Here is a 24,295-nt window from a genome sequence, read left to right as displayed (position 1 = left end):
ACATGTTCTCGGTTATTTATGAGATTTCAAAGCGGCCCAGAAAGGACACCGAAAGGACAGTGGCAACACATTCATTATGGCTCCCACTGTCAGCTCTGAGCATTTGACTTTAAATTACAGGCAGACTCCATCATCTGCCACTTAGCTCATGCAGAAAGAAGGAGAAACTTTCCCTAAAGCTTAATCTGTTTCCCCCCTTCCCTCCCCCTCCCTCCTACCTCCCACGTCTTGGTTGCAACAGATAACAGAGAGAGACAAATGTTATGTTTCCAAGCCAAACAATTAGGATCAGGGAGATGTTTCTAGTTGCTTAAATGTCTAGGGAACCAAACACTTTTGCCTAGTGCTGTCATGAAGGCCACCCCTGACAACAAAGTCGTGAACACAGAGATCAGGGAAATCCGTGGAGTCCGTCAGCTCACAGCCCAGATGTCTATCAACAGGAGATTGAATGAACAGAGGGCAGGGCAAGGGGAACAGTGGTGGCGCACTACCAGGCAATGAAAAAGAATGAGCCGCTGATCCGTGCAGCCACGCATGAATCCCACAGACCAAGTATGAGCCAGAGAAGCCAGATAGCAAAGACTCTGCACGATGTGACTCCATCTCTGTGAGATTCAGGCCAGAGCCAAGCCAACCTACAGTAAGAAAAGTCCTTTCGATGACTCTGGGACAGCAGATACGCCCCTGATGGGGAAGAGGCTGGAGGGAGACTTTGTTGGAAATGTTCCACGTGTTGATCTGGGGATGGGCGCCTGGGGGGCTCAGTCAGTTAAGCGTCCAACTTCGACTCAGGTCATGATCCTGCAGTTTGTGAGTTTGAGCCCTGTGTTCGGCTCTGTGCTGACAGCTCAGAGCCTGGAACCTGCTTCCGATTCTGTGCCTCCCTCTCTCTCTGCCCCTCCCCTGCTCATGCTCTGCCTCCCTCTGTCTCTCTCAAAAATGAATAAACGTTAAAAAAAATTTTTTAAAGGAATGTAATCACCACTGGGGCACCTGGGTGGCTCAGTCAGTTAAGTGTCTGACTACGACTCAGGTCATGTTCTTGCAGCTCGAGTTTGAGTCCCATGTCAGCACAGAGCCTGCTTTGGATCCTCTGTCTCTCTCTCTCTCTCTCTCTCTCTCTCTGTCCCTCCCCTGCTCATGCTCTCAATCTCTCTCTCTTAAATAAATAAACAATAAAAAAGAATATAGTCATCACCGAGTTGGAGGCTTAAAATTAGTTGTCTCGCCATAATAAAAAAAATTTAATGAAAAAAGATCCACTCACAAGATGCCCAGGGTTTATCTGATGCAAAAACTCAAGGTCAACCAAAGACTGCAGGTAATTTAGTAGAAAAAAAAGTCCAAAATGTTCTCTCCACGTTAGACGGGGCTGTGCTCAGGGCCCCCAGGGGATTCCCACAGTGCAGAGAGAGGCCAGGGCTGGATTTGGAGTCAGACAGAACTGGACGCATCCGTGACTCAATGCCCCTCAGCAGGGTGACGGTACAGCCCTCCTGCCCTTGCGGCGGGGCTCGGTGTCTGCTTCTGTGGAACGGAAACCCTCCGAGGGCCACTGTGAGAAACAAATGAGTCGTGGATAAGGCAGCCAGCATCGCGCCCCGCACTCAGTGGGCTGAATTAATGCTGGGGGCCATGCACCCCCGCGTCCCTCCGGCCATGCTTTCACCCAGGCTGTTCTGCTTTCAGGGACCCCTTTCCCCACGGCTGCCCAAGTGCATGCCCAACATTCCCTGGAAAGTGAACGAGTCCTTGAGAGGCTCTCGGTACAAACAGCTCAAACAGAATGACAGCCCAGAGTGAGTGCAGGGGTGAGGGGAGCGGGCTGGGAGATTCTGGGGGAGTCAGAGGCATGAAGCAAACTGAATGAGTGTGGTGACGTGGGCGCCGGGGTAGGGCCGGAAGAATTCCAAGTCCCCAGTCCTGGGAGCAGACCGAGTTGGCTATGGTGCTGCCCATTTCACAGGTACAAAGCCTGAGGCTGAGAGGAGACAGATGACTCAAGAGTGCACAGTGGGTCAGAACCCAGTGCACAGGACACAGGATTGAGATGACACAGTGGGAGAAACCAGAAACCATAGTGCCAGTCTTGGGGTCAGGCCAACCCAGATCCAGTCCTGTCTACCATTTACAAGCTGCGTGTTCTTAGGCAAGTAACATCACCTCTCTGAGCCAGTTTATTACTCCTGAAATCAGATGTGTTAATGATCCCTCACCTCGAAGGACCATTGGGAGGATTAAGGAAGAGAAGGCTCTGGGCAGAGCCCCTGGCAAGGAGCACATGATCTCCCCTCTTCCCGTTGGGAGGCCATCCCTCCACAGTTGACTACCAGGTCATAAAAATAAATGTGCTTCGGGCCAAAGCCTGGAAGGGAACAGCCAGAAGCCAACTGCTGGGAGGCAAAGATTATTATTATTATCACTGCTGCTGGGCACTTTTTTAAAAAGAAATCAGGCAAGGTTGCAAAAAAATAAATTACAGAGAAGAAAATAATATGAAAGCTTTGTGATTTCCAGTGTGTCCTGGTGCCCTGACGGATCTCAAACAAGTTCCATTTAGAAGCTGAAAGCGGCAGGCAGCAAGGGCACAGCGCAGGGACCCGGGGCGGACCTGACAGTCAGCGAGCGGAGGCGCCACCGAGGGCCGAGGGCCGGCACCACCCCGCGGGTCTCGGCACTCCCCCCACCACACCCCCCCGCGCACCTGCTCCAGCTGACGGCCCCGCCCCCCATTCCTGTGCCCTTCACGCGCACTGTGGGAGGTCTCTCCACCTTCCCCTTTGCAGCGGCTGCTCCGTGGAGCAAGAATGCTGGCCTCGCTGCACCTACCCGACTGCCCTCTCACCTCCTCCTGGCAGCCTTCACTGATAGGCCTGTCCCCCCCCAGCCTGGCCTCAGCCCCCACACACACCTCGGTTCAAGCACCTACCATTCTGGCTTCGAATGATCTGCTAATATGGCCGTGGCTGCCCCCACCTGCTTCCAAAACTACGGCTTTTCTCTGACCGAGACCCAGCTGAGTTCTCTCTCTGGGCCAGTGCCTGGGGTACAACGAGATCAGTAAATGTCCATTAATGTCAGTGAGCTGCCACTTAGTGTCCCTGAATAATCGCCATTGAGGCCGAGGTCGAGTGTGTTCACCTGCTGAGCCAGACCCACAGTGCGCCTAATCCCATACTCAAGGACCCCAGAGGCCAGGAGAGACTGAAGCTCTCGAATTCCCTTCTCTGGGTGCTCTATGCCTCCCAGCAAATGGCCCCGGCTCCTAGGATGCAGACAATGGAGCCAAAGAAAGATAGGAGATCCCCAAAGCCCCAGGAAATGCCTTTAAAGACACGCGGGACTAATTGAAGTGTAATTCACGGAGTCCTGCCACCACGGTAGCAAAACTTAGAAAACGTTAGCTAAGTTGCAGTGAGTGGGGTCCCACTCATTCATTTATTCGCTCAACAAACATTTGGGGAGCACTTGCTGTGTGCCTGGCCCAGCAGAAGGCCTTGTGAAATATACAAGCAGTGAGCAGGCCACGGAAGGCTCTCTCGCAGCTTCCTGGACCACAGGGTGGTTGGCAGGTAGGTGACAAGTAAACAAATGGTGTCCAACACTATGAGAAACTGTTACAACACACACACACACGTACACACAGACATACACACATATACACACACACACATACACACACACACATACATACACACAGACATACACATATACACACACATACATACACATACACACACACACACATACACACACACACAGGTACACACATACACACATATACACACACAGACACACACATACAGACATGCACACACAGACATACACACACACACACACACATACACAGACACTCCCACACATACATACACACACACACATGCACACATACACACACAGACAAGACAGACACACACACACACATTAAAAGGAGGGCTCTCTCTGGACAGAGGGCTGGGAAGCTGGGCACATTCACGCCGGCATAGAAGCCCAGGATGGATGCACAAAAATATTCATCATCTCGTTATTAAGAGTTACAAAAAGGGCTTAGAACCTTTTCGGTAAATGGCCAGCATGAGGGAAATGGTTTGGGGAATCATGACTCCACTCTGAATGTCTGTCTGGTCATTAAAAATATTGTTTGTGGAAGTTTTAATGACATCTGGTTGTTACGAACTGTATAAAATATTCACAGAAAACTGAGAGCAGATCTGTAAACATGTTGCCAATAGAAGTCTCAGGATTGGGAGGTTACTGTCTCCCGTGTTTGGGCTTGTGTGAGCCTGTGTGATTCCGATTTGGTTTTGTCTGTGTGCTTTTTCCTGATCTTTTTCCCCCACAGGAAGTATTCATTAATTAATTAAAAAAATAAATATTATATATATATTTTTAAATCATATATATATTTATGTCTTAATCTCTATACCCAACCTGGGACTTGAACTCATGACCGCAAGGTCAAGAGTTGCATGCTCTACCCACTGAACCAGCCAGGTTCCCCTAAAAATAATGTTATATTAAAAATGTAAACCCAGGGGGTCACCTGGGTGGCTCAGTCGGTTAAGCATCTGACTTCAGCTCAGGTCATGATCTCACGGCTCATGAGTCCAAACCCCGAGTCAGGCTCTCTGCTATCAGCATAGAGCCCACTTGGGGTGATCTCTCCCTCTCTCTCTGCCCATTCCCCACTTTTGCTCATTCTATTTCTCTCAAAAATACATAAACATTTTAAAAAATTTAAATATATAGGGTGCCTGCATGGCTCAGTCGGTTAAGCATCCAACTTCGGCTCGGGTCATGATCTCGCAGCTCATGAGTTCAAGCCCCGCATCAGGCTCTGTGCTGACAGCTCAGAGCCTGGAGCCTGCTTCCGATTCTGGGTCTCCCTCTCTCCTCTCTCTCTGCCCCTCCCCTGCTGATGCTCTGTCTCTCTGTCTTTCAAAAGTGAATAAATGTTAAAAGTTTAAAAAAATTTTACATATATATGTGTGTATATATATACATATACATATGTATATATATAAACCAGGGCATAGAGATAAGTCCTGTGAGACAAAAAACATGGTGCGTACTTCCAAGAAGCATGGATGGGGTCTCGTGGGCCATTGAGGGGAGGCCTTGCCCCGCCCACTGGTCCAGTGCCTTCATGTAAGGTAATAGCATAATCATCACAATAAAAGCTGAGTGCCTGAGTGCTTGGTAGGCTTTATCTCATTTAACAGGGGAGCAAGGGGGACCATTAGCATCCCAGTGTTACCAGCGAGCAAACTGAGGCCCAGGGAAATGAAGTCCCCTTCCTTAAGGCCACCTATCTGCTGCTGGGATTCGAACCTGGGTTTGTCAGACTCCAGAACTCATTTCTTTTTTTTTTTTTTAATGTTTATTTATTTTTGAGAGAGAGGGAGAAAGAGACAGAACATGAGCAGGGAAGGGAGAGAGGGGGAGACACAGAATCTACACCAGACTCCAGGCTCTGAGCTGTCACCACAGAGCCAGATGCAGGGCTCAAACCCACGAACTATAAGATGATGACCTGAGCCAAAGTCAGCCGCTTAACTGAGCGAGCCACCCACGCACCCCTCCAGAACTCATTTCTCAACCATTGTCATCAATGAATTCTCAGCGGACAATGAAAGTGACATTTACAGATAAAGCCGAAGCAGCACTGATCAGAGTCGGCGGGACTAGCAAGGAGGAGGAGGACAGGGAAGGCTGGGCAGGGGCTGTGGAGCTGTCAGATAGATTCCAGGACATTCAGGCTGAATCTCTGGTGTGCGATGGGTAATGCTTTAGTACAGGTACGCGCCCCTGCCGCGCCTGGTGGAGCAGGAATGCTGGCCACACTACCCCTGTCCATCTTCACTCGCTGGCTCACCTCCTCCAGGCAGCCTTCTCTGATGTGACCCCAACTTTCCAGGCCTGCCTATGCTGTATTTGGGGCATAATTATACCTAACAAGTTATTCCATGTTTATCTAAAATTCAGATTTAACTGGACAACCTGTATTTTTCTTTTGAGTCTTACTGGGTTATAATGACAGATAAAAATGACATCTTTTTAGATGTACACTGTGATGAATTGATATAAGCACGTTCTAAAATGATTGCCACAATAGGGGCTCCTGGGTGGCTCAGTTGGTTAAGCAACCGACTTCAGCTCAGGTCATGATCTCGCAGTTCGCGGGACTGGACCCTGCGTCAGGCTCTGTGCTGACAGCTCAGAGCCTGGAGCTTGCTTAGGGTTCTGTGTCTCCTCTCTCTGCCTCTACCCCATTTGTGCTCTGTCTCTCTCTGTCTCTCAATAATAAATAAATGTAAAAAAAAAAAAAAAGATTGAAATGATTAGCTCAATGAAGTTCACTAATACATCCAGGGGACACTCGGGGGGCCCAGTCAGTTAAGTGGCCAACTTCAGCTCAGGTAGTGATCTCAAGATTCATGAGTGTGAGCCCCGCATCAGGCTCTGTGCTGACAGCTCAGAGCCTGCTCCGGATTCTGGGTCTCCCTCTCTCTCTGCCCCTCCCCTGCTTGCTCTCTGTCTCTCAAAAATAAATAAACATTAAAAAAATTTAAAAATTAAAAAAATGCATTCATCGCTCCACACAGTTATCATTTTGTGTGTGTGGAGAGAACACGTAAGATCCACTGTCCTAAGAAATCTGACATGCAACGAACTCTACCATTAACTACAGTCACAGGGTGGTGTGTTAGGTCTGTTATGAGATAAACAAGGCCTAGGCGTCCTCTATGTCTCTTAGCTCCGTCTGGCAACTTTGGGAGCTTGTACTTAGCAACTCCCACTTTTGGGGGTCCTTCCTGACCACCGAATTCCTTTACTGCCACAGTCCCGGGACCACCCAACCCCAGACCTCGCCCAGGCCGGTAGGGAGGACCAGTGACTGTCAGATTTTATTTCTGTTCTTAGCACACTGAGAAAAGCTTCCCTGGGTACCCGCCAGGTAGCAGAGAGAACAAAGGATGCCCGACTCCCGTTCCCGCAAACCAACTGGACTAAAAACACAAAACACCCCTGGAAACACACACACACACAAAAAGAAAACTACTTCAGAAGCCTCCCTGACTCGATTCCCCGCTGTGACCCATTCCTGTGAGCAGACTGTTAACAGGAAATCAGGCTGGGGCCCTTCTCCTCCGAAACAGCAGCCTCCTTGCAGACTCCAAAGGATCCACTTGGCCAAAATGCATTGCAAATATACAGGAAAGCCCAGCGCCAGACGGGCCTCTCGTCCTGTGATGTCATGGTCAGCGTCACGGGGGACGAGAGAAAACCGCACTGCGGAGCCTGCCGGCGACCTGGGGTGTCAGAGGCAGAGGGGAGTAGCCCCCAAATTTTGGGATGGAATAGCTGTGGGGCGCCTGAGTGGTTCAGCCAGGCAAGCGTCCGACTCTTGATTTCCCGATCTCGCGATCGGGTCACGATCTCGCGGTTTGGGAGTTCGAGTCCCGCATCAGGCTCTGCACTGACAGCACAGAGCCTGCCTGGGATTCTCTCTCTCTGCCCTTCCTCCTCCCCCATCTCTCTCTGTCTCTCAAAATAAATAAAAACTTTAAGAAAACCAAGCTGTAATAGCTGTGTCATCTTACTCCTACTGCAGGAATGAACTCTTTGTCAGTGGTTCTTAGAGAGGCCAGGAGGTCCCTGGGCCAGCAACATCAATATCCCCCGGGAGCCTGTGTGGAATGCAGACCCCCAGGCCCTGCCCCAGACCTGCTGAATCAGCACCTCTGTGGAGAGTCTGTAGCCATGTGTGTGTGTGTGTGTGTGTGTGTGTGTGTGTGTGTGTAACAGCTTTATTAAAGTATAATTGACAAAGAATAAACTATTCCTCTTTAAAATGTATAGAGGCACCTTAAGGGGCTCCTGGTGGCTCAGTCGGTTGAACATCCGACTTCAGCTCAGGTCATGGTCTCACAGTTCGTGGGTTCAAGCCCCGTGTCGGGCTCTGCGCTGACAGCTCAGAGCCTGGGGCCTACTTCAGATTCTGTGTCTCCGTCTCTCTCTGCCCCTGCCCTGCTAGTGCTCTGTCTGTCTGTCTCTCTCAAAAATAAATAAATGTTAAAAAATGTTTAAATAAAAGGTGTAATTTGACAAGCTTTGATGTATACACATATGAAGTTATCCCTACAATGAAGACGATAAACACATCACCACCTAAAAGTGGATGGAACTAGAGGGTATCATGCTAAGTGAAATTAGTGAGTCAGAGAAAGACAAGTATCATATGACTTCACTCATATGGGGTACAAAACAGATGAACATAAGGGAAGGGAAGCAAAAATAATATAAAAACAGGGAGGGGGACAAACCATAAGAGACTCTTAAATATGGAGAATAAACAGAGGTTACCAGAGGGGTTGTGACGCGGGGGGAGGGGCGCTAAATGGGTAACGCCATTGAGGAGTCTGCTCCTGAAATCATTGTTGCACTGTATGCTGACTAACTTGGATGTAAGGTTAAAAAATAAACTAAAAAAAAGAAACTGCTTTCCCAAACGTGTGCAGGGTCTTCCGTCCCCACCAGCGGGGGTGGCGTGGGGGGCAAGTCAGCTGCCCCCGGTCTCTCCAGCACTTGATGCGATGAGTCTTTCAAAACGCAGACAATTGCGTGATCCTGTGGAGCTCTGTCCTCTGGTTTTACTTTGAGTTTCTCTCATGACTAATGACCCGGAGCATATTTTCATGTGCATTATTGACCACGTGCGTGTCTTCTATGGCAAAGTGTATGTGGACATTGTTTGCCAGGTTGTATTTACGAGTTTAGAGAGTTGTCTCTATGGTCTGGATTCAAAACTTCATTAGATATGTGATTTGAAAATATTTTTTCCCAGTCTGTGGCTTGGGTTTTCATATTAACAGTGCCTTTAAAGAGCAGAAGTTCTTGGAGCACCAAGCGGTTCAGTTGATTAAACGTCCGACTCTTGATTTCGGCTCAGGTCATGATCTCACAGTTTGTGGGTTCGAGCCCCGCATCAGACTCCTCACTGATAGTAAGGAGCCTGCTTGGGATTCTCTCCTTCTCTCTCATCCCTCCCCTGCTCATGCTCGCTCGCTCGCTCTCTCTCTCTCTCTCTCTCTCTTTCTCTCTCAAAATAAATAAACTTTTTTTTAAAAAAGCAGAAGTTCTTAATTTTGATGAAATACAGTTTATCTATTTGCCCTCTTATAACTTGTGCATTTGGTGTCACATCTAAAAACCTTTCACCCAAAACAAAGTTAGGGAAAATTTCCCCTTATTTTCTTGTAGAAATTTCATGGTTTTAAGTTTTACCTGTGGGCCTATACTCCATTCTTTGTTAATTTCTGTATGGTGTGAGGTTGTGGATTGAAATTCATCCTTGACCCGAGGATGCCCCATTATTCCACCACTATTTCTTTCCCAGATCATATCTTCCTTGAAAGGGTTTGGTGTGGAAATTATCTACCCTCCCTTACATGAACTCCTATTCATTCCTCAAAACCCAGTCAAATGTGGCCCGAGCTAAGACGTCTTCTCTGTCTGAGACCAAGTAGCTCTCTCAACAAGCCTTAGTGCTCACAGTGTCTCGTGCAGCCCCTGCCGTGTGTGTACCGCACACGACTACATGAACGCCCACATCCGTCTCTCCTGATGAAGTACACACTCATGGAAGGAGACCAGAGCCCCAGCGCTTAGCGCAGGTTCGGCCCAGAAGCTGGGGGTGTGCAGCGGGGTGGGGAGCGACTCCGAAAACCATTGTTAAAGTATAAACAAAAGAATAAAAGGGTAAAGACACAAGGAAACACCTTGCTTTTCCAAAGTGAATACCACCTCTCAAAGTCTGCTCACAGACCACGTCTCCCGGGAAGCCGTCTCTGACTGCACCTACCCACAGGAATCACCGATAATCGTTACTCAGAGAGCCTGATCGAGTGACTTAGGCCATGCCCTGTGCGAGGAGCTTTCTGCACATCATTTTATTTAATCCTCGCCACGGCTTAACGAGGCCGACACTACTCTTAGCATCATTGTGCCGAAGAGGATACAGACGTTCCGAGAGGTTCGGCTCTATGCCTGAGGCCAGGGTTTGAGGTGACAGCCCACATTCTTACCTCTCTGTGTCCCAGCCCTGGTTCCCTTCATGTGTACAAGTCTCAGTTACCCTACAAGCCCAGGCCACGCCCCATGACCACTCCTGCCAGCCCCACTGGAGAGCGACACAAGTGGCCCAGGGAACCCTCCGTCACCCTCGCGTCCTGTGTCCCCTGGTCATGTGGACACACACATGCATGCACACCCCCAGAAGGACCCCCTCCTTACCCTAGGCCACACGCCCATGCCGAAGGAGTTGCTGTCGGCCATCTGCTGCAGGTCCAGCTCAGTCCTGGAAGCAGAGAAGGGACGGGAAGTAAGGGAGGGGCCGCCCTCACCAGTGACCTGGCTGACTGCGTGGTCATCATGGCACAGGGCTCCTGCCCCAGGCTCATTTCTGGAATCTTCCCAACCCACTGTTCTTCTGTGGCTCTTTCCTGAGTGTTTCCCTGACACAAAGCATCACAAATTGAACCCAAGGAAGAGGGTTCTCACTCCAGACTTTCTGCTCATCAGCTGTGTGAGCTACTCTTAGAAGAGTCGGTCTAGATGAGTCCTTGTGTCTGCTGAGTCCTGAGACGCTGGCTCCGTCACTCACCTGAGATCCAGGTCTAACCCAGCTAGCATCTGGGAGAAAACCTCGAAATTGCCTTCCCCTTCCGGCTGCCGGGCCACGTGACTCTTCTCCAAAAGCATCGTCTGCAAATGGGGGTGGGTGGGACATGGTCAGGCTAGTGGCCAGCGACCCAGAGGGGTGCCCCCCGCCCCGAGGCACTCTTTGGGGCAACAGCTCGGGTCCACACTCTGCCAGACACCTCTGTATCAGAACTGCTCAGTCCTCTATCTCATTGATCCAGAGCCCGGCCAGGGACTCAGCTCCCGCAATAGACCCATTCCGATGAAAGCATCCGAAGGCAATAACAATTAAACGGCGGCGCTCCCCAGCACATTCCTATGTAACAGAAGCTTACTAACCTGACCCAGGTGGAGACTGATGGTGGAATTGCCGGGCCGGGACAGAAGAGGGACAGTTTTGGCACCGAGTTTTGTTGTAGTCTGGACCTTATCCCAGCTCAGCGTGCAAACAACCCTCTAATAGCCTAATCTTATTTTCTGCTCAGACAGCCCGTCTGAGGTGCAGGGAAGTGGCGCGGGTGATTTTGGAGATACAGGAACAAACAGCCCCTGTGTTGGTTACGCGCGGACGGACACGGAAGGCCGGCGAGCGTCTGTTTAATTTCAGCTTACGCTTTTAAGACCCAGCTAACGAGTGGCTGAGTTATATATTTACTCATGAATATTTCATCCCTGTGACATTCCAAGGTGCAGACAGGCTGGCAATGTTCTGGGGCGCTGAGCGCATTGGGGAGGAGGTGACCACCCCCCAGGGGAGCCACAACCATTTAGACACGGTCCAGGATCCCGGGTGGATGTGTGGCCTCTGCCGAGCGGGACTGGGGACACTGCAGCACAAGGGTCCCCTCTTTCCCATCAGAGCACTCACCTGGAGCTGAGCAGCCGTGACTCGCCCAGTGGCATTGAAATCCAGCGACATCACCATGGCAAACCGGGTGGCATTGCAGCTATGGCCGGTGCACACAGAGCCGAAAGCCCGGAGGACGGTGAAGGTAGCTCGGATCTTCTCCACTGTCAGGGGCATGGGGCAGGGCATCACCTATGGCCACGGAACGCCACGCCCACCTCTCACAGGACCACCTTCCCCACTGGCACCTGCACTGGTCCAAGCCCATCTGGCCCCAAGACCTCCCACAGGCTCCCTGCCACCTCCCCAACACAGCACTAGACCACACACATTTCCCAGCTGCCTTGGCTGTGCACTGCAAGCAGGGTGCAGGGGGAGGAAGACTGAGTCAAGAAGGGGAGATGAAAAGGGGGTCAGCACTGATGCAGTCCAATGTCAGGGGCCTCCTGGGCCTGATGAAGGGGGACAGGGCATTAATATTCTCAGACCTGCTCTGAGGGAGCTCATGGAGTAGCAGCAGCCTTGGAAAGCCCTGCACTCTCTCCACAATTACTTATTAGGCACCTACTATGTGCCAAGCACCAGGTGCTGGATACAGCCTGTCCTGAGTCCCACTCTCAAAAACACGCATTCATAGGACAGCATGTTTGGGGAGAGCCAAGATTGTGCCTCTCGCTGCTGGGTCCCTAGGCCCTCCCATGGGTCAGGTGAAGAGGAGCGGATCAATAAAGTGCTAGAATAACCCCAGCGAAGCAGAAGCACACCCAGTAGTTAAGGGGATTTGAATATGAGCTCTGCCTTTCCTAGTTACCTCATTTGGGGCAAATCAATTAACCTCTCTATGCCTCTGATACCCTGTCTTAGGATGGGCGTAATGATAGCACCTACCTCGTGTGCTAGTCACGAGGACTTTAATAACGTGAAGAGCTTAGTTCTCGTTCCAAATGTGAGGTTGCGAGTATTATAGTTATCATGACTAGAAAAGCAATATTGCCTAGGCTCCATATACTCAGTGGAGAGAAGATTGCCCCCAAGAGGGCAAAACACTGGTCCTTGTGGGTGGGGGAATTTTAGTTTGTTATGTATGAAGCACAGATATGCCTAAACTGCATGGAGAGATCACGGTATATCTACGGCACTAAATTTTCACGGGAGGGGATGGCTGGGGGGGTCTGAAAAGGCTCCTTAGGGATGCAAAAATGAAAGAAACATTAAGAACATGGACCCAGGGTTATAGCTCCGGAGCCAGACTGCCTGGGTTGGACCCTCAGCTCTAGGACGCATTAGTGTGTGGCCGGGGCAAGCGAGTTAACCTCTCTGAGTCCTAATGTCTTCATCTATAGTATTTGAATAACAATATCTACATTACAGAGCTGTTTTAAATAATAAATGAGTTAATATGCTTGGACTAGAGCCTGGCCTGTAAGTCCTCAGCAAATGTTTACTACGGTTATTATTAATATTATTGTTGTTATTATTAATCAGCACTCTTTAAAGCCCAGTTCAAACATCATTTCTTGTTTTTAATTTTTTTAAGTTGCATTTATTTATTCTGAGGGAGAGAGGGAGGGGGATCATGAGCAGGAGAGGGGCAGAGAGAAAGAGGGAGAGAGGGAGGGGGATCATGAGCAGGAGAGGGGCAGAGAGAAAGAGGGAGAGAGGGAGGGGGATCATGAGCAGGAGAGGGGCAGAGAGAAAGAGGGAGAGAGGGAGGGGGCTGATGAGCAGGAGAGGGGCAGAGAGAAAGAGGGAGAGAGAGAATCCCCCCGCTCCGCTCTGTAAAAGCGCAGAGCCTGATGTGGGGCTCAGCCTCACGGATGGTGACGTCATGACCTGAGCGGAAATAAAGAGCTGGACACTTAAGCAACTGAGTCACCCAGACAAATATCGTGTCTTCAAAGAAGCCGCCGACCTCCTCTCCTCTGAGCTCCCCTTCCCTAACCAATTCTGCCAGCACTTTGCGCAGAGCACTGGAGTTTGGCACATATATGAAGTTCAGTTTCCCTTCTGACAGTCAATTCCTCATGAGCATAGGCTCTGCCCTTATGTCTTTACTTACTGGGTCCTCTGTACAGTTCAGCAGGTTGTGCACTGCACAAGGACAACATATTGAAGGGACACACTGTTTACATCGTACAGTTATTGGTGTGTATATTTATTAGGATGATTTCCTAGAACATGGCAGTCAAGCGTTTGGTTCTAACAACATCAGTGTATAATGACAGTTCTGCAGAGAGCTGTGAACGTCTTGAGGAACGAGTACCATTTTCTAATTTGCACAAACGTGTCCAATGGACTGTGGTAACCATGCCTAGAAAGAAGCAAGCACGGAGTCTGCATATGGGTGCTCAGTGAGTGCTTCCGGAATGGACATAAGGAGGAGCAACCCAATGTCCCCTCTAAGTCTCCCCTCCACCCCCACAACCCACCCTTGACCCCTGTCACCTGGAGACCACTGTACCTGAGACCCGGCCATCCACACTGCCTGCCATCGCCACCAGGTGCTCCAGGACCTGCTCGCAGCAGGTGGTCTTCCCAGCACCACTGCGGCCCAGGGCCACGATGCTCTGGTCTCTCCGCTGACTCAGGAGCGCCCAGTAGGCCCGCTGGGCCAGGGATCCAAGGTGAGCTGGCAGGCCGTCCCGGCGGTACCTGGGCACCTGCAGGAAGGTCATCCTAGACATCAGTCTTCCCAGCCCAGCCAGGGCCCGGGGGGCATCCCAGGGCAGTGCCCCACTGCAGCCTGGAGCCCAGATCCCTTTCCCTGCCTGTGATCCTATCCCAACCTCACTGGACAAGTCTTGAATTTTATTGGAAAGAGCCCAGCCTTGGGTACAGTCCTGCCCCTGGCTGACTGTGGGTCCACGGACAGCCTGTGAGCCCTCCCTGGACCTGGATCTCCTCGTTAGCTCCTAGGAGGCCTGTGTTAGCTCAGTATTGGAGAGTGCTTGCCAGGAGTGAGTCTGCTACATGAAATGGCAAGATTGATTAGTGATGTCTGCCGTGGAAACCGAATGAAGCATGGGGTAGACGGTATGTCGTGCACTTGTCATCACAGTTTAGGTAATACCTGAGGTCTTCCACTCCACCCAACCATCCATTCATCCACTCATGTTCTTTATTCAATATAAAAAAATAGTACTGAGTGTCTGTTGTGTAGCAAGGACTGTCCCAGGCACTGGGGACCAGAGCCACCCAAAATGGATGAAGGAAATCCCTACCAAGCATGGGGAGATACCATTGTATACATATTAGATGGCCAACAAAACTGCTTTACAGTTTTTACACGCACTACCAAGATCTGGGGATGGTACGGAGCGACTGGGATTCCCATCCAACGCCGGTGAGAAGGGTCAATGACACAGTCACTCGGGGAGACAGTGAGAGGGACCTTCATCATTCAACCCGGCAATCCCATCTTCGGTATTTACCCAGGAGAAAGGAGCCTTTATGTCCACACCGACACACACAAACTTCAATGTCACTGGTTCTATTGAATATATATTCAAAGTCACAAAAATGAGAAACGACCCCGGTGCCTTTTAACTAGTGAACGAAGGAGGGAACCAAACATCCAGGTTTGGGCCCTGAAGGTCCCGCATCCCAGAAACCCCCTCTGCCCAGGGTTAACTGGGACAAATGGGCACTCGATGAATGGATAAACCAGGGCACGCCCACAGTGAAGGAATGAATGGCCAGTCGCTACTATAACATGGGTGAAGGTCAAATGCACCGTGGGAAGTGGAAGAAGCCGATTCAAAGGTTACCTGCCCTACGTTCCCAATCATATGACTTTTTCAAAAAAGGTCAAACTATAAAGACAAAGTAACCGGATCCGTGGCTGCCAGGGCAGGACCTGGGAGGCGAGCACAATGACAACCACGGGTCCAGAGGGCTTCTAGGGGGCAATGGCACCAAAACAGTCCTGTAACTGACGGTGGAGGCTGTTACACAACTGTATGCGTTTGTCAGAAACTTCCAGACCATCTGCTATAAAAGGGGTGAATCGAACAGGCTGCAAATCATGCCTTCATAACTCTGCCTTAAAACAGCCCTGCCTCCAGAGCAGAGCCTGCTTTCTGTTGGGAAGAGACGGATGAGAAACAGAACAAAGGCTGAAACTGTTTCTAACGGGAGACATTTTAAAGCCATGAGCCTGAATGAGATCACCAGGGAAAGGGTGTGGAGGGACGGGCACCCACCCTGGAAAGGACAGGGAGTCCCACAAGGTTGAGGAGGAGGGGCGAGCAGGACAGGGGTGTCCTGGAGCTCAGGAAGGGAGCGTTTGCGGGAGGAGGGAGGCTTGGCCACGCCAAATGCTATCCTGAGGACCAAGTAAGAGGAAATCAGGCACTTGAACATTTGGCAAATGTGTCTGGCAGCATGGAAACCGCTGGTGACCTTGATGAAAGTCTGCTTAGCGTGGCCTTGGGGTAGAAGGGAAGAGGGCAGCTGGAGGCATGGTGGTCGGTGGAGGGGCATCAAGGTGGGCAGGGCAGCCGGCCCAGCTGTAAGAGGACGTCTGAAGCCTGGAATAAGTAGGCAACCACTGGGCCCAGCAAGACCCCATCCACCCTCTTGGGTGCTTACGCAGGGCCAAGGGTGCAAACCCCAGGATGGCAGCTCCTCCCCCAGCTTGCACCTCCCACCCGCGGCTCAGGGCCGCCTTTTCTGCTGGAGACACCCAGAACAATAATGAGTCCCTGTCCTGTCACAAAATACAGGGACCAGCCCCCTCACTGGCGGGACACAGCCTAAAGGCATGTGGCAGGTCGAGGCTCCGGGGGTCTGAGCCTGGGAGCCACCTCCCACTCTGGGAACACTGAGGTCCAGGGGACGGGCTGTCCCATCTGTCAGTCTCCTCAGGGGGCGGGAAGGGAAAAAGGAGGATCCTTCAGACCCAGGCCCCTGTGTACACATACAGGTGCATGCGTGTGCCCGTGCCTTGCTTGTGTGCGCACACACGTGCTCACAGGCACACGCACCCCAGCGCGGCTGAGCCCCGGCAACAGAGATGTGCCTATGTATACCCCGCACATTCACACCCATCCTCGCACCCATGCAGACCTGCACCCCCAAGCACACCCCAGCTCCCAGCCGCCGCCTGGTGGTCCAGACTCCCAGTGAGAGAGGCCTCCGCCCCAGGTCCCACCAAGTCCATTTTCAAGACAGCACTGCAGGTCTATGCTCCCACCTAGTGGCCGTTTGAGGAACTGGCCATGACTCAGCAAAAGCACAGAGAAGGTGGTTGTGGATTTGGGTGGGGGAAGCTGGATGCTTTGAGGGGTTACAGGGCCTGGGGGATCACCTAACTCAAACGCTTCCTTACAAGGTATGTTCCGACTCCTGCACATCCCAGGCTCTGCAATGGATGCCTCAATCCAGAAAGGCCAGCGAGAAGCCAGCTTACCGTGGGCGTCTCTGCTAAATCTCCCTCCCGCAGGCTTTGAAGGGGCAAGAGGAGTCACCCAGCATCTTGGAAGGCTCAGAGACCTTGCGCTGCAGCAGCGCAGCAGAGGCAGATCCCTTGTAGCAAGGGAAGGGTGAGTGCGGGTGCCCAAACGGACAGCCAGGCCAGGGGGGGGCCCGGGGAGCAATGGATGGGTGGGGTGTCCTGGAGCAGAGACATCTTAGAGGCGGACTCAGAGCCACTGTCCCTTTTTAAATGGACTGTAGCATCATTTGGGGGCTACGAATGGATTTGTCCCATGGTACTCCAGAGGGCGAGATGTAGCTTCCCATGCCCAGTGCGCGGATGAGAACGCTGAGGCCAGAGAGGCCTAATGGTCCTTCCAAGGCACTCAAGGGGCATGAGCAGCGCCTTCCCCAGTCCTCTCAAGAGCACCTGGATAAGATGTTTGACGTCCATCAGGCTCCTTGCCTCCACTTTTACCCAGGTCCACCGATCCACCCCGCAGCCGAGGGGAGCCCTCTCCGGCGCACGTCAGACCATCTCCGCCCTCTGCTGAAGATCCCCACAAGCTGGCATCATGCTCAGAGCAAAAGCCGGGACCATTATGACCACGGATAGGACCCAGTGTGACCCGGCCCCCACTTGTCCTGGCCTCCTCACTGTCTCCTCCTCCACACTCAGCTGCTCTACCCACCTGTTATCGGGGCCTGTCTTCCCTTCGAGAACGGGACCCCCACATTGGCAGGCTTATCTGTCCTCCTCCCTGCTTTCTTTCCCCCATGCCCGGCATGAAGAGGACACTGTCCCAATCAGTAGGACCAAACGGGATGGAGAGATCTCTGTCGTGGCTGCAGGCCTTGCCACTAGGCGGCGCTGAGAGAGTCCCTTTGCTTTGTCTTGACAAAAACTGGCCATTTCTACACTTAGCAGGAAAAAAAATAACAAATAACAGAATGGAGGCTTCTGTTCTCCAAGGTGTGTAGGTGTCTGGGACTCTCGAGTATGCAGTATGGGGTTCAGGGCACAGAAAGGCCGGTGGCCGGGGCCTTATCCCAGCTGGCCCGCCTGCTGGACTCGAGGGCTGGCCCAGCACATGTCATCTGAAAAATGGGGCTGGGAGAGGTCCTTATCTTTCCAAGTGGGTGTGAGCATTAGTTGAGATTATATGTAAGGTGCTGGGAGCAGTGCCCGGTGCAGAGCTGACATTTATTCTGTCCGTGACTCATGGTCCCCTCTGTGGTGGAAAACCATGCAGCCCTTGGTGCCCCCACGAGGCCCACAGTACCCCCAATCTTTTCATCTGGCAGGATACTACTCACAGACAGGTTTGCAGGTGGCTTTGGCTGCCCTGCTTTCCCCTGAGAGGCAGCGGGGACCCCACCCCACCCCACCGGGGAGCAAGCACCCATCCCGGCCCTGTTCCCATGATCCTCCTCACCTTGCCTGCAGAGGGCACTGGGGAGCCGCGGGGCTGGAGGACGATCAGGTCCGGCCCCGTGAAGGTGTGGGGCAGCTGCGCCCGGTAGCGGGTCAGAAGCGTGTTCAGGACACTGGATTCGTTGACACTGACCAGGGACGCCAGGTCCTCAGCCTGGTCCAGCTCCGGGGGGTTGGCCTGGGAAGCATCACACAAAGCGTCCTTTGGCCTTCTGGGCCTCCACAGCACCACCATCACCCCTACACACACACACACACACACACACACACACACACACGGAGCCCTGGGGGCCCTCTGCTGGGACAGCTGTTTGCCACAGACCAGGACAGAGCACAAGGACTCTGGAGGCAGAGAAACAAATCTGCATAAATGAAATAAGGACCCCCCGCTCGTTTGTCCTTTGCATATGCTGAGAGCCACGTGTCTCTGTCTCTCTCTCTCTCTCTTTTTTCAGTTTATTTATTTATTTGGAGAGAGAGGTGGGCAGGGACAGAGAGAGGGAGAGAGAATCCCCAGCAGGCTCCGCACTGTCAGTGCAGAGCCTGACACAGGGCTCGATCTCACAAACCGTCAGATCATGACCTGAGCCGAACCAAGAAGCGGACGCTTAACCGACCGAGCCACGTAGGCACCCCTGCCACCTGTCTTTTCACGCTGGTCCTCCTTCCTGCCCTCACTGCCCCGGAGGGGAGAGATTCTCGGGACTGACTCAACAAGACTCAGAGAGCCTTCTGCATCTCAAACACTGCAAGGAGGATGGTGCTCCACAGAGCCTGTGGCCTCCTCTCTGGGTCTTGTCCAGGGAGCTCCACACGCGTTCTGTGACCCTCAGGGATGTAGGCCAGTGGCCAAACAGCCCCATTTCTCTGACAGCCCATCGTGCATTGATCCCTTGGGAACACGCCCAAACGCTTCTGGAAGCAAGGAATGATTGGAGCTTCTCTTTGGAGCATCCATTCTAAAAGCCTTCCTCCTACTCTTTCCAGACTCAGGGACTTTTTAGGGCCTAATGCTCTGGGGTTTAGGCCCAGCCTGAGCTGTCTTGTGGGTCAGCCTCTTTGTTAAGGACAGGGAGCCACTGCAAACTCAACACCAGCAGGGATAGAAGGCCTGAAGTGGGCAGAGGAGTGGAGGAGGAAGAAGATGAATGAGGCCCACATGGAGCTCCTGGAAGAAACATCTTAAGATGTGAGAGGTGGAAAAGGATCAGGACAGGACCCTTTTTTCCTATCATTATACTGTAAGGTAATCTCTAAAAGATCTCCAGTGTACTACAAGAATGATGCAAACCACAGTTGGGCTTATCAACCAAAAGAAAGGTTAATTCCCCCAAAATAACAGTCCATTGAAACCTAAGCTACAGTTAATGGCAAGCTGCCTATTTGGCTCTGAATTCCCTGGCAGCCAGGGTGAAACAGGAAACATGCCCTGTGGCATGATTTGCAATGTCCATAAAGTGGAAAGCAGTCACGTTCTTGGATCAGACAGAACTCCCAGTTCTGACAAACATGTTTGTGAATGTGTCTTCGTACAGAGAACCCTGGGATAGAGTGGTGACCTGACACAATGCCTCCAGGCGAGCAGTGAGTTGCAAGATGATCTTCCTTACAACTCCCTCCAGACCACCAAGCCAAAGTGGTCTGTGCAGTCAAGTGCAAGGAATTGTCTTGCAGGGGTGGGGAGAGAAGGTGCGGAGCAGGCAGGGAGGGGGACAGAGGGCTCACCCTATGCACACGCTCCTCGTCCACCTCGGTGATCGTTTTGTCAGCATCGATGCAAAGTCGCACCCTTCCTGCCGGAAGGTCTGCTGTTCCCTCATCCGGCTTCAGTACAGTGGCTGGAGACCCAGTCCAGACAGGGAGAGAGAGAGAGAGAGAGAGAGAGAGAGAGAGAGAGAGAATGGAGAGAGGACAGACAGGCTCTAAGCTGAGAAACCGGAACAGGGATCTTAAAGAGGGGTCCTCATTCAGGTCAGAAAGCGATGGCCCTGTCTCCCCTCAGGGTCTGCTCCCATGGAGGGTTCTGAATGGTGACTCTGCACCCCCTGGAGACAGACGCTGGGGCGGACTCACCTTTTATCAACTGGTGCAGTGCACAGGGTGAACACCCTGATGGCCGGGTGCACTGCCCGATCTCATATCTAGACCTGGGATGGCAGATAATGGCATACCAGCTGCCGCCTCCCCTTCTAGTGCCCATGACAGACATCACTAATCAATCACACTTCCCCACTGTCTTCTGAATGGGACTCAAGACCGCTCTCAGTTGGGTGTGGTCCCAACCAGTCGACAAAAGTGCGCTTGGGAGATGGAATCTATTTGCGCATTTGCACTACATTTCCTTGAGGAACGCTGTAGGAGCCAACCAATGCTTCGTACATTAATGAATTTGTTAAATAATTATTTACCAAGGTGTAAATGCCTTTGGAAAACAGCACCCAGTAGACCAGCTGTCAGGGATGAAATGACACTCAGCTATTCTCACTCCACAGACCCCCACCCTAGACTCAGCTGCTCCAACATTAATTTTTTTAATGCTTATTTATTTTTGAGAGAGAGAGACAGAGCACAAGCGGGAGAGAGGCAGAGAGAGAGGGAGACACAGAATCTGAAGCAGGCTCCAGGCTCTGAGCTGTCAGCACAGAGCCCAACACGGGGCTCAGACTCATGAACCGTGAGATCAAGACCTGAGCTGAGGACGGTCACTTAACCAGCTGAGCCACCCAGGCGCCCCATAGACTCCGCATGCCCCTCACCCTTCCCCCCAGCTGTGATCTGGCAAATATGGCTAGCAACTGAGGGGGCACGGGAAGAAAATACTTAGACCCTCCCAGATGTGCTGACACCCCTAATTACCAAGAGTAAATCCATCCTTCTGAACCAGCCACACTTTCTCTGCCTCGTACCATCTGTCCTCAGGAGCCTGAGAGCAAAGATCACATGACATGAATCAGATGATCAAGAAAGAACACACTGCCCTCCCCCCCTCCCCTCCCCTTGTCCGGAGTGAGCCCTTTACATGGGAGTTTCTCACAGTGTGATCTGGGACCACTGAAATCAGAATGTCCCCAAGGGAGAGCAGGCGGGGTGGTGATTATTTAAATACAGGTGTCTTGGCCCCACCCTTGGCCCCCTGGATTGGAAACTCTAAGGTGGGGCCCGGGAGTCTGTATTTTGAGCAATCTGCCTTTTATGCAGCCCCCAGTTTGAGAACTGCCACGTGAGACTCTGTGAGTGAGCTCAGCCACGAGAGGACATCTCACAGTCTGGGCACCTCCCTCACGCCATGGAGAATCTTACCCCAGGACAGATGCATGCTGGGGGAACCTCAAGATCCCCGTGCATCGAGGAGGAAGTGCAGTCTCATCTTCTGAGCTGGCCATCCCTCTCTGGTCCCTGTCTGTCTCTAGCCCCACCTCATTCATCCCCAGAAGCCACTCTTTCCCACCCACCCCTCTCCAAAGGGTCCCCGCTTCCCCTCCCCCACTCGGGATGCTGAAGCCCCTCACCTGATTCAAGTCTTCACTCTGTCCTTTGCTCCCCTCCTGCAGGGCTGGCCCCTCTTCACTCTCCTTCCGGCTCTGAGGACTCTCCGTGGGGCTCCCCGGAGCAGGGCCGCTGGCTCTTTGTAGCTCTGTCGCCAGGATCTCCGCTCCATCATCCACGCCCACAAGGGGCTCCCAGGGTTTCTGCCCTCCGCTGTCTGGCCCACCCTCCTTCCCAGCCACCACTGGGATCTCCCTGCATGCACCCACCTCCTTGGGGTCTTCACAGCCCTTCTCTGCCTTCCGCCCGGCTTTCTCTGCTTCCCCAGACTCACTCCGAGGTCTCCCTTCCTTTCCTCCCTTGGCCTGGGGCTCACCTGCCTCCACAGTCCTCCCCGGAGGCTCGCCTGCCTTCTCCACCCCTCTGGGAGCTGCCCCCTCCTTCCCTGGCTTCCCCTGAACCTTGCTCATCTCCGCCTTGACCTGAGGTGCCTCTCTCTTCTCCGCCTTACTTAGCAGCGAACCTTCTTTATCCTTCTTGCTCTGGGGGCCGTCCCATTTGGCCCTGCTACCCAGAGAGACTCCCCACTTTCTCACCCGGATCTGGGCCCCGGGGCACTTGCCTTCGCCCCCAACATCCTTGGGGAGAGTCCCCTTCGCCAACTTGCTTGTGGGGTCCCCAGGACCCTTCTCTGCTGTAGCTGACCTTTCCCCTTCGCCTGGCCCCTCCCTGCCCTGGAGCTCACCCCCTTTCAGTCCTTTGGTCTGGGAGTCCCTGCCCCCTTTCCCCACCACGCCTTGTGTTCCTGGGTCCACAACACCCTCGGTCTGGTTCTTCTCAGCCTTGGGGGCTGCGTCCTTGGTGTCGGCCTGGGGGCCATGAGGAGTCCCTGGAGTCCCCCCCCTTTTTTCCCCTCCAGGGTCTGTGGCTGGGGGCGGGGTCTTACAGGTGGGGGTTTCATGGGGCTGGGTCCCCTGTTCTGGCTTGGCTGAGTCCGGGTCCAGCTTGGCCACCATCAGCAGCACATCACCCCTCCTCACCCCTCTCTTGAAGGGCAGGGGCTTTTTGGGTGGGGTCCCACCAGGGCCCGACTCCTGAGGCTTCTCGCCATTGATGCTGGTCATCAGCACGGGGTCCGTGGAGCTGGCCTGCTGGCTCTCCTTGCCCGGAATGTTCGAGGTCTGTGGTGAGCTTGACGGGCTGCCTTGGGGGATTTGCTGGTTTCCGGATTTGGTGCCACTGTGGGACTTGCTCTTGGGTTGGTTCGCAGAAATTTCTGGGGTCTAGGAGAGAAGCCACAACCACACTTAGCTGCTGGCCACACCCTCACTCACCCATTCACCCAGCCAGCCGTCCATCCAAAGACCCTCAGGCACCGACGAGATGTGCCAGGCCCTGTGCCAGGCAGTGAGCTGAACCCCAGCACCCTTGACCTTGGCTCAGCACCTCAAGACTAAGCGACAGAGTGGAAGGAGGGTGGACTGTGGAGCCCAACAGACCCAAATGCAGCTTCTCATGCTGCCATTCGCTAGCTGTCTGGCCTGAGGCAAATTGCTTCCCCTCTCTGGACCTGTTTCCCTATCAGTAAAATGAGTTTCATAATGGCCTACTTCACAGGGCAAGCATTGGGGTTCATGATAATACACAGAAACTGAGCCCAGCACCGAGTGAGTCCTCCGTAACGGCAGCTCCCTCTGTTCTCATTGTTACCATTGTCGGTGTCACTATTATTTTCACTGTGGTTTCTACCTTGAGTCTTCCTGCTGGGCCAAGGAGAGGGAAGGGGACTCGGGGCCTGTCAGCAGCAGACCTGTTCTAGTCTTGGCCGGGATGCTTTCCCAGCTGGACTGTGTCACCTAACCTCTCTGGGCCTCGGCTTTCCCTCCATGCAGGCAGGCGCCGCCTCACCATCAAGATCTTTGGTGGGAGGAGATGTGGAAAAGAGCTTTGGAAACCACAGAGAGCTGAACAGAGTTGCTGCCACTTTTGCTGCCCAGATGCACTCTCCATGCCAGGTAAGGGCCCTGGTTCCTGCCCCCGAGGTCCTCTCCAGACACCCGCCGGGGTCCTCCCCCACCTCTACCCCTCCAGGGTCCTCCCTCACCTCCACCCCCCCGAGGTCCTCCCCAGACACCCCCCAGGGTCCTCCCCCACCTCCTACCCCCGGGTCCTCCCACCTCTATCCCCCGAGGTCCTCCCCAGACACCCCCCCAGGGTCCTCCCCATATGCTCCCCGGGGCCCTCCCCCACCTCCACCCCCCCGAGGTCCTCCCCAGACGCTCCCCAGAGGTCTTCCCCAGACACCCCCCAGAATCTTCCCCTACCTCCACTGCCCCCATAGATCCTTCCCAGACACCCCCGAAGTCCTCCCCAAACTCCACCCCCTGAGGTCCTTCCCAGACACT

At 52.9% G+C, this 24,295-nt stretch overlaps 1 protein-coding gene across 1 annotated transcript in view; it reads right to left on the bottom strand.

Moving 5' to 3' along the window:
• Window positions 1-24,295, bottom strand: part of MYO18B (myosin XVIIIB) — a 258,552-nt gene that overhangs the window by 214,677 nt on the left and 19,580 nt on the right. Inside the window, exons 4-11 of the mRNA XM_029922290.1 lie at window positions 21,914-23,173; window positions 21,261-21,327; window positions 20,130-20,242; window positions 18,406-18,582; window positions 14,016-14,214; window positions 11,576-11,718; window positions 10,670-10,770; window positions 10,300-10,363 (exon numbers count right to left, since the gene is read on the bottom strand). Coding sequence (XP_029778150.1) covers window positions 10,300-10,363; window positions 10,670-10,770; window positions 11,576-11,718; window positions 14,016-14,214; window positions 18,406-18,582; window positions 20,130-20,242; window positions 21,261-21,327; window positions 21,914-23,173 — 2,124 coding nt within the window. The remainder of the gene's footprint in view (window positions 1-10,299; window positions 10,364-10,669; window positions 10,771-11,575; window positions 11,719-14,015; window positions 14,215-18,405; window positions 18,583-20,129; window positions 20,243-21,260; window positions 21,328-21,913; window positions 23,174-24,295) is intronic.

Source organism: Suricata suricatta, chromosome 14 (assembly GCF_006229205.1).
Source record: "Suricata suricatta isolate VVHF042 chromosome 14, meerkat_22Aug2017_6uvM2_HiC, whole genome shotgun sequence".
Classification (NCBI taxonomy): Eukaryota; Metazoa; Chordata; class Mammalia; order Carnivora; family Herpestidae; genus Suricata; species Suricata suricatta.
The sequence above is the reverse complement of the archived record's forward strand: the minus strand, read 5'-3'. Positions and strand labels throughout refer to the sequence as shown.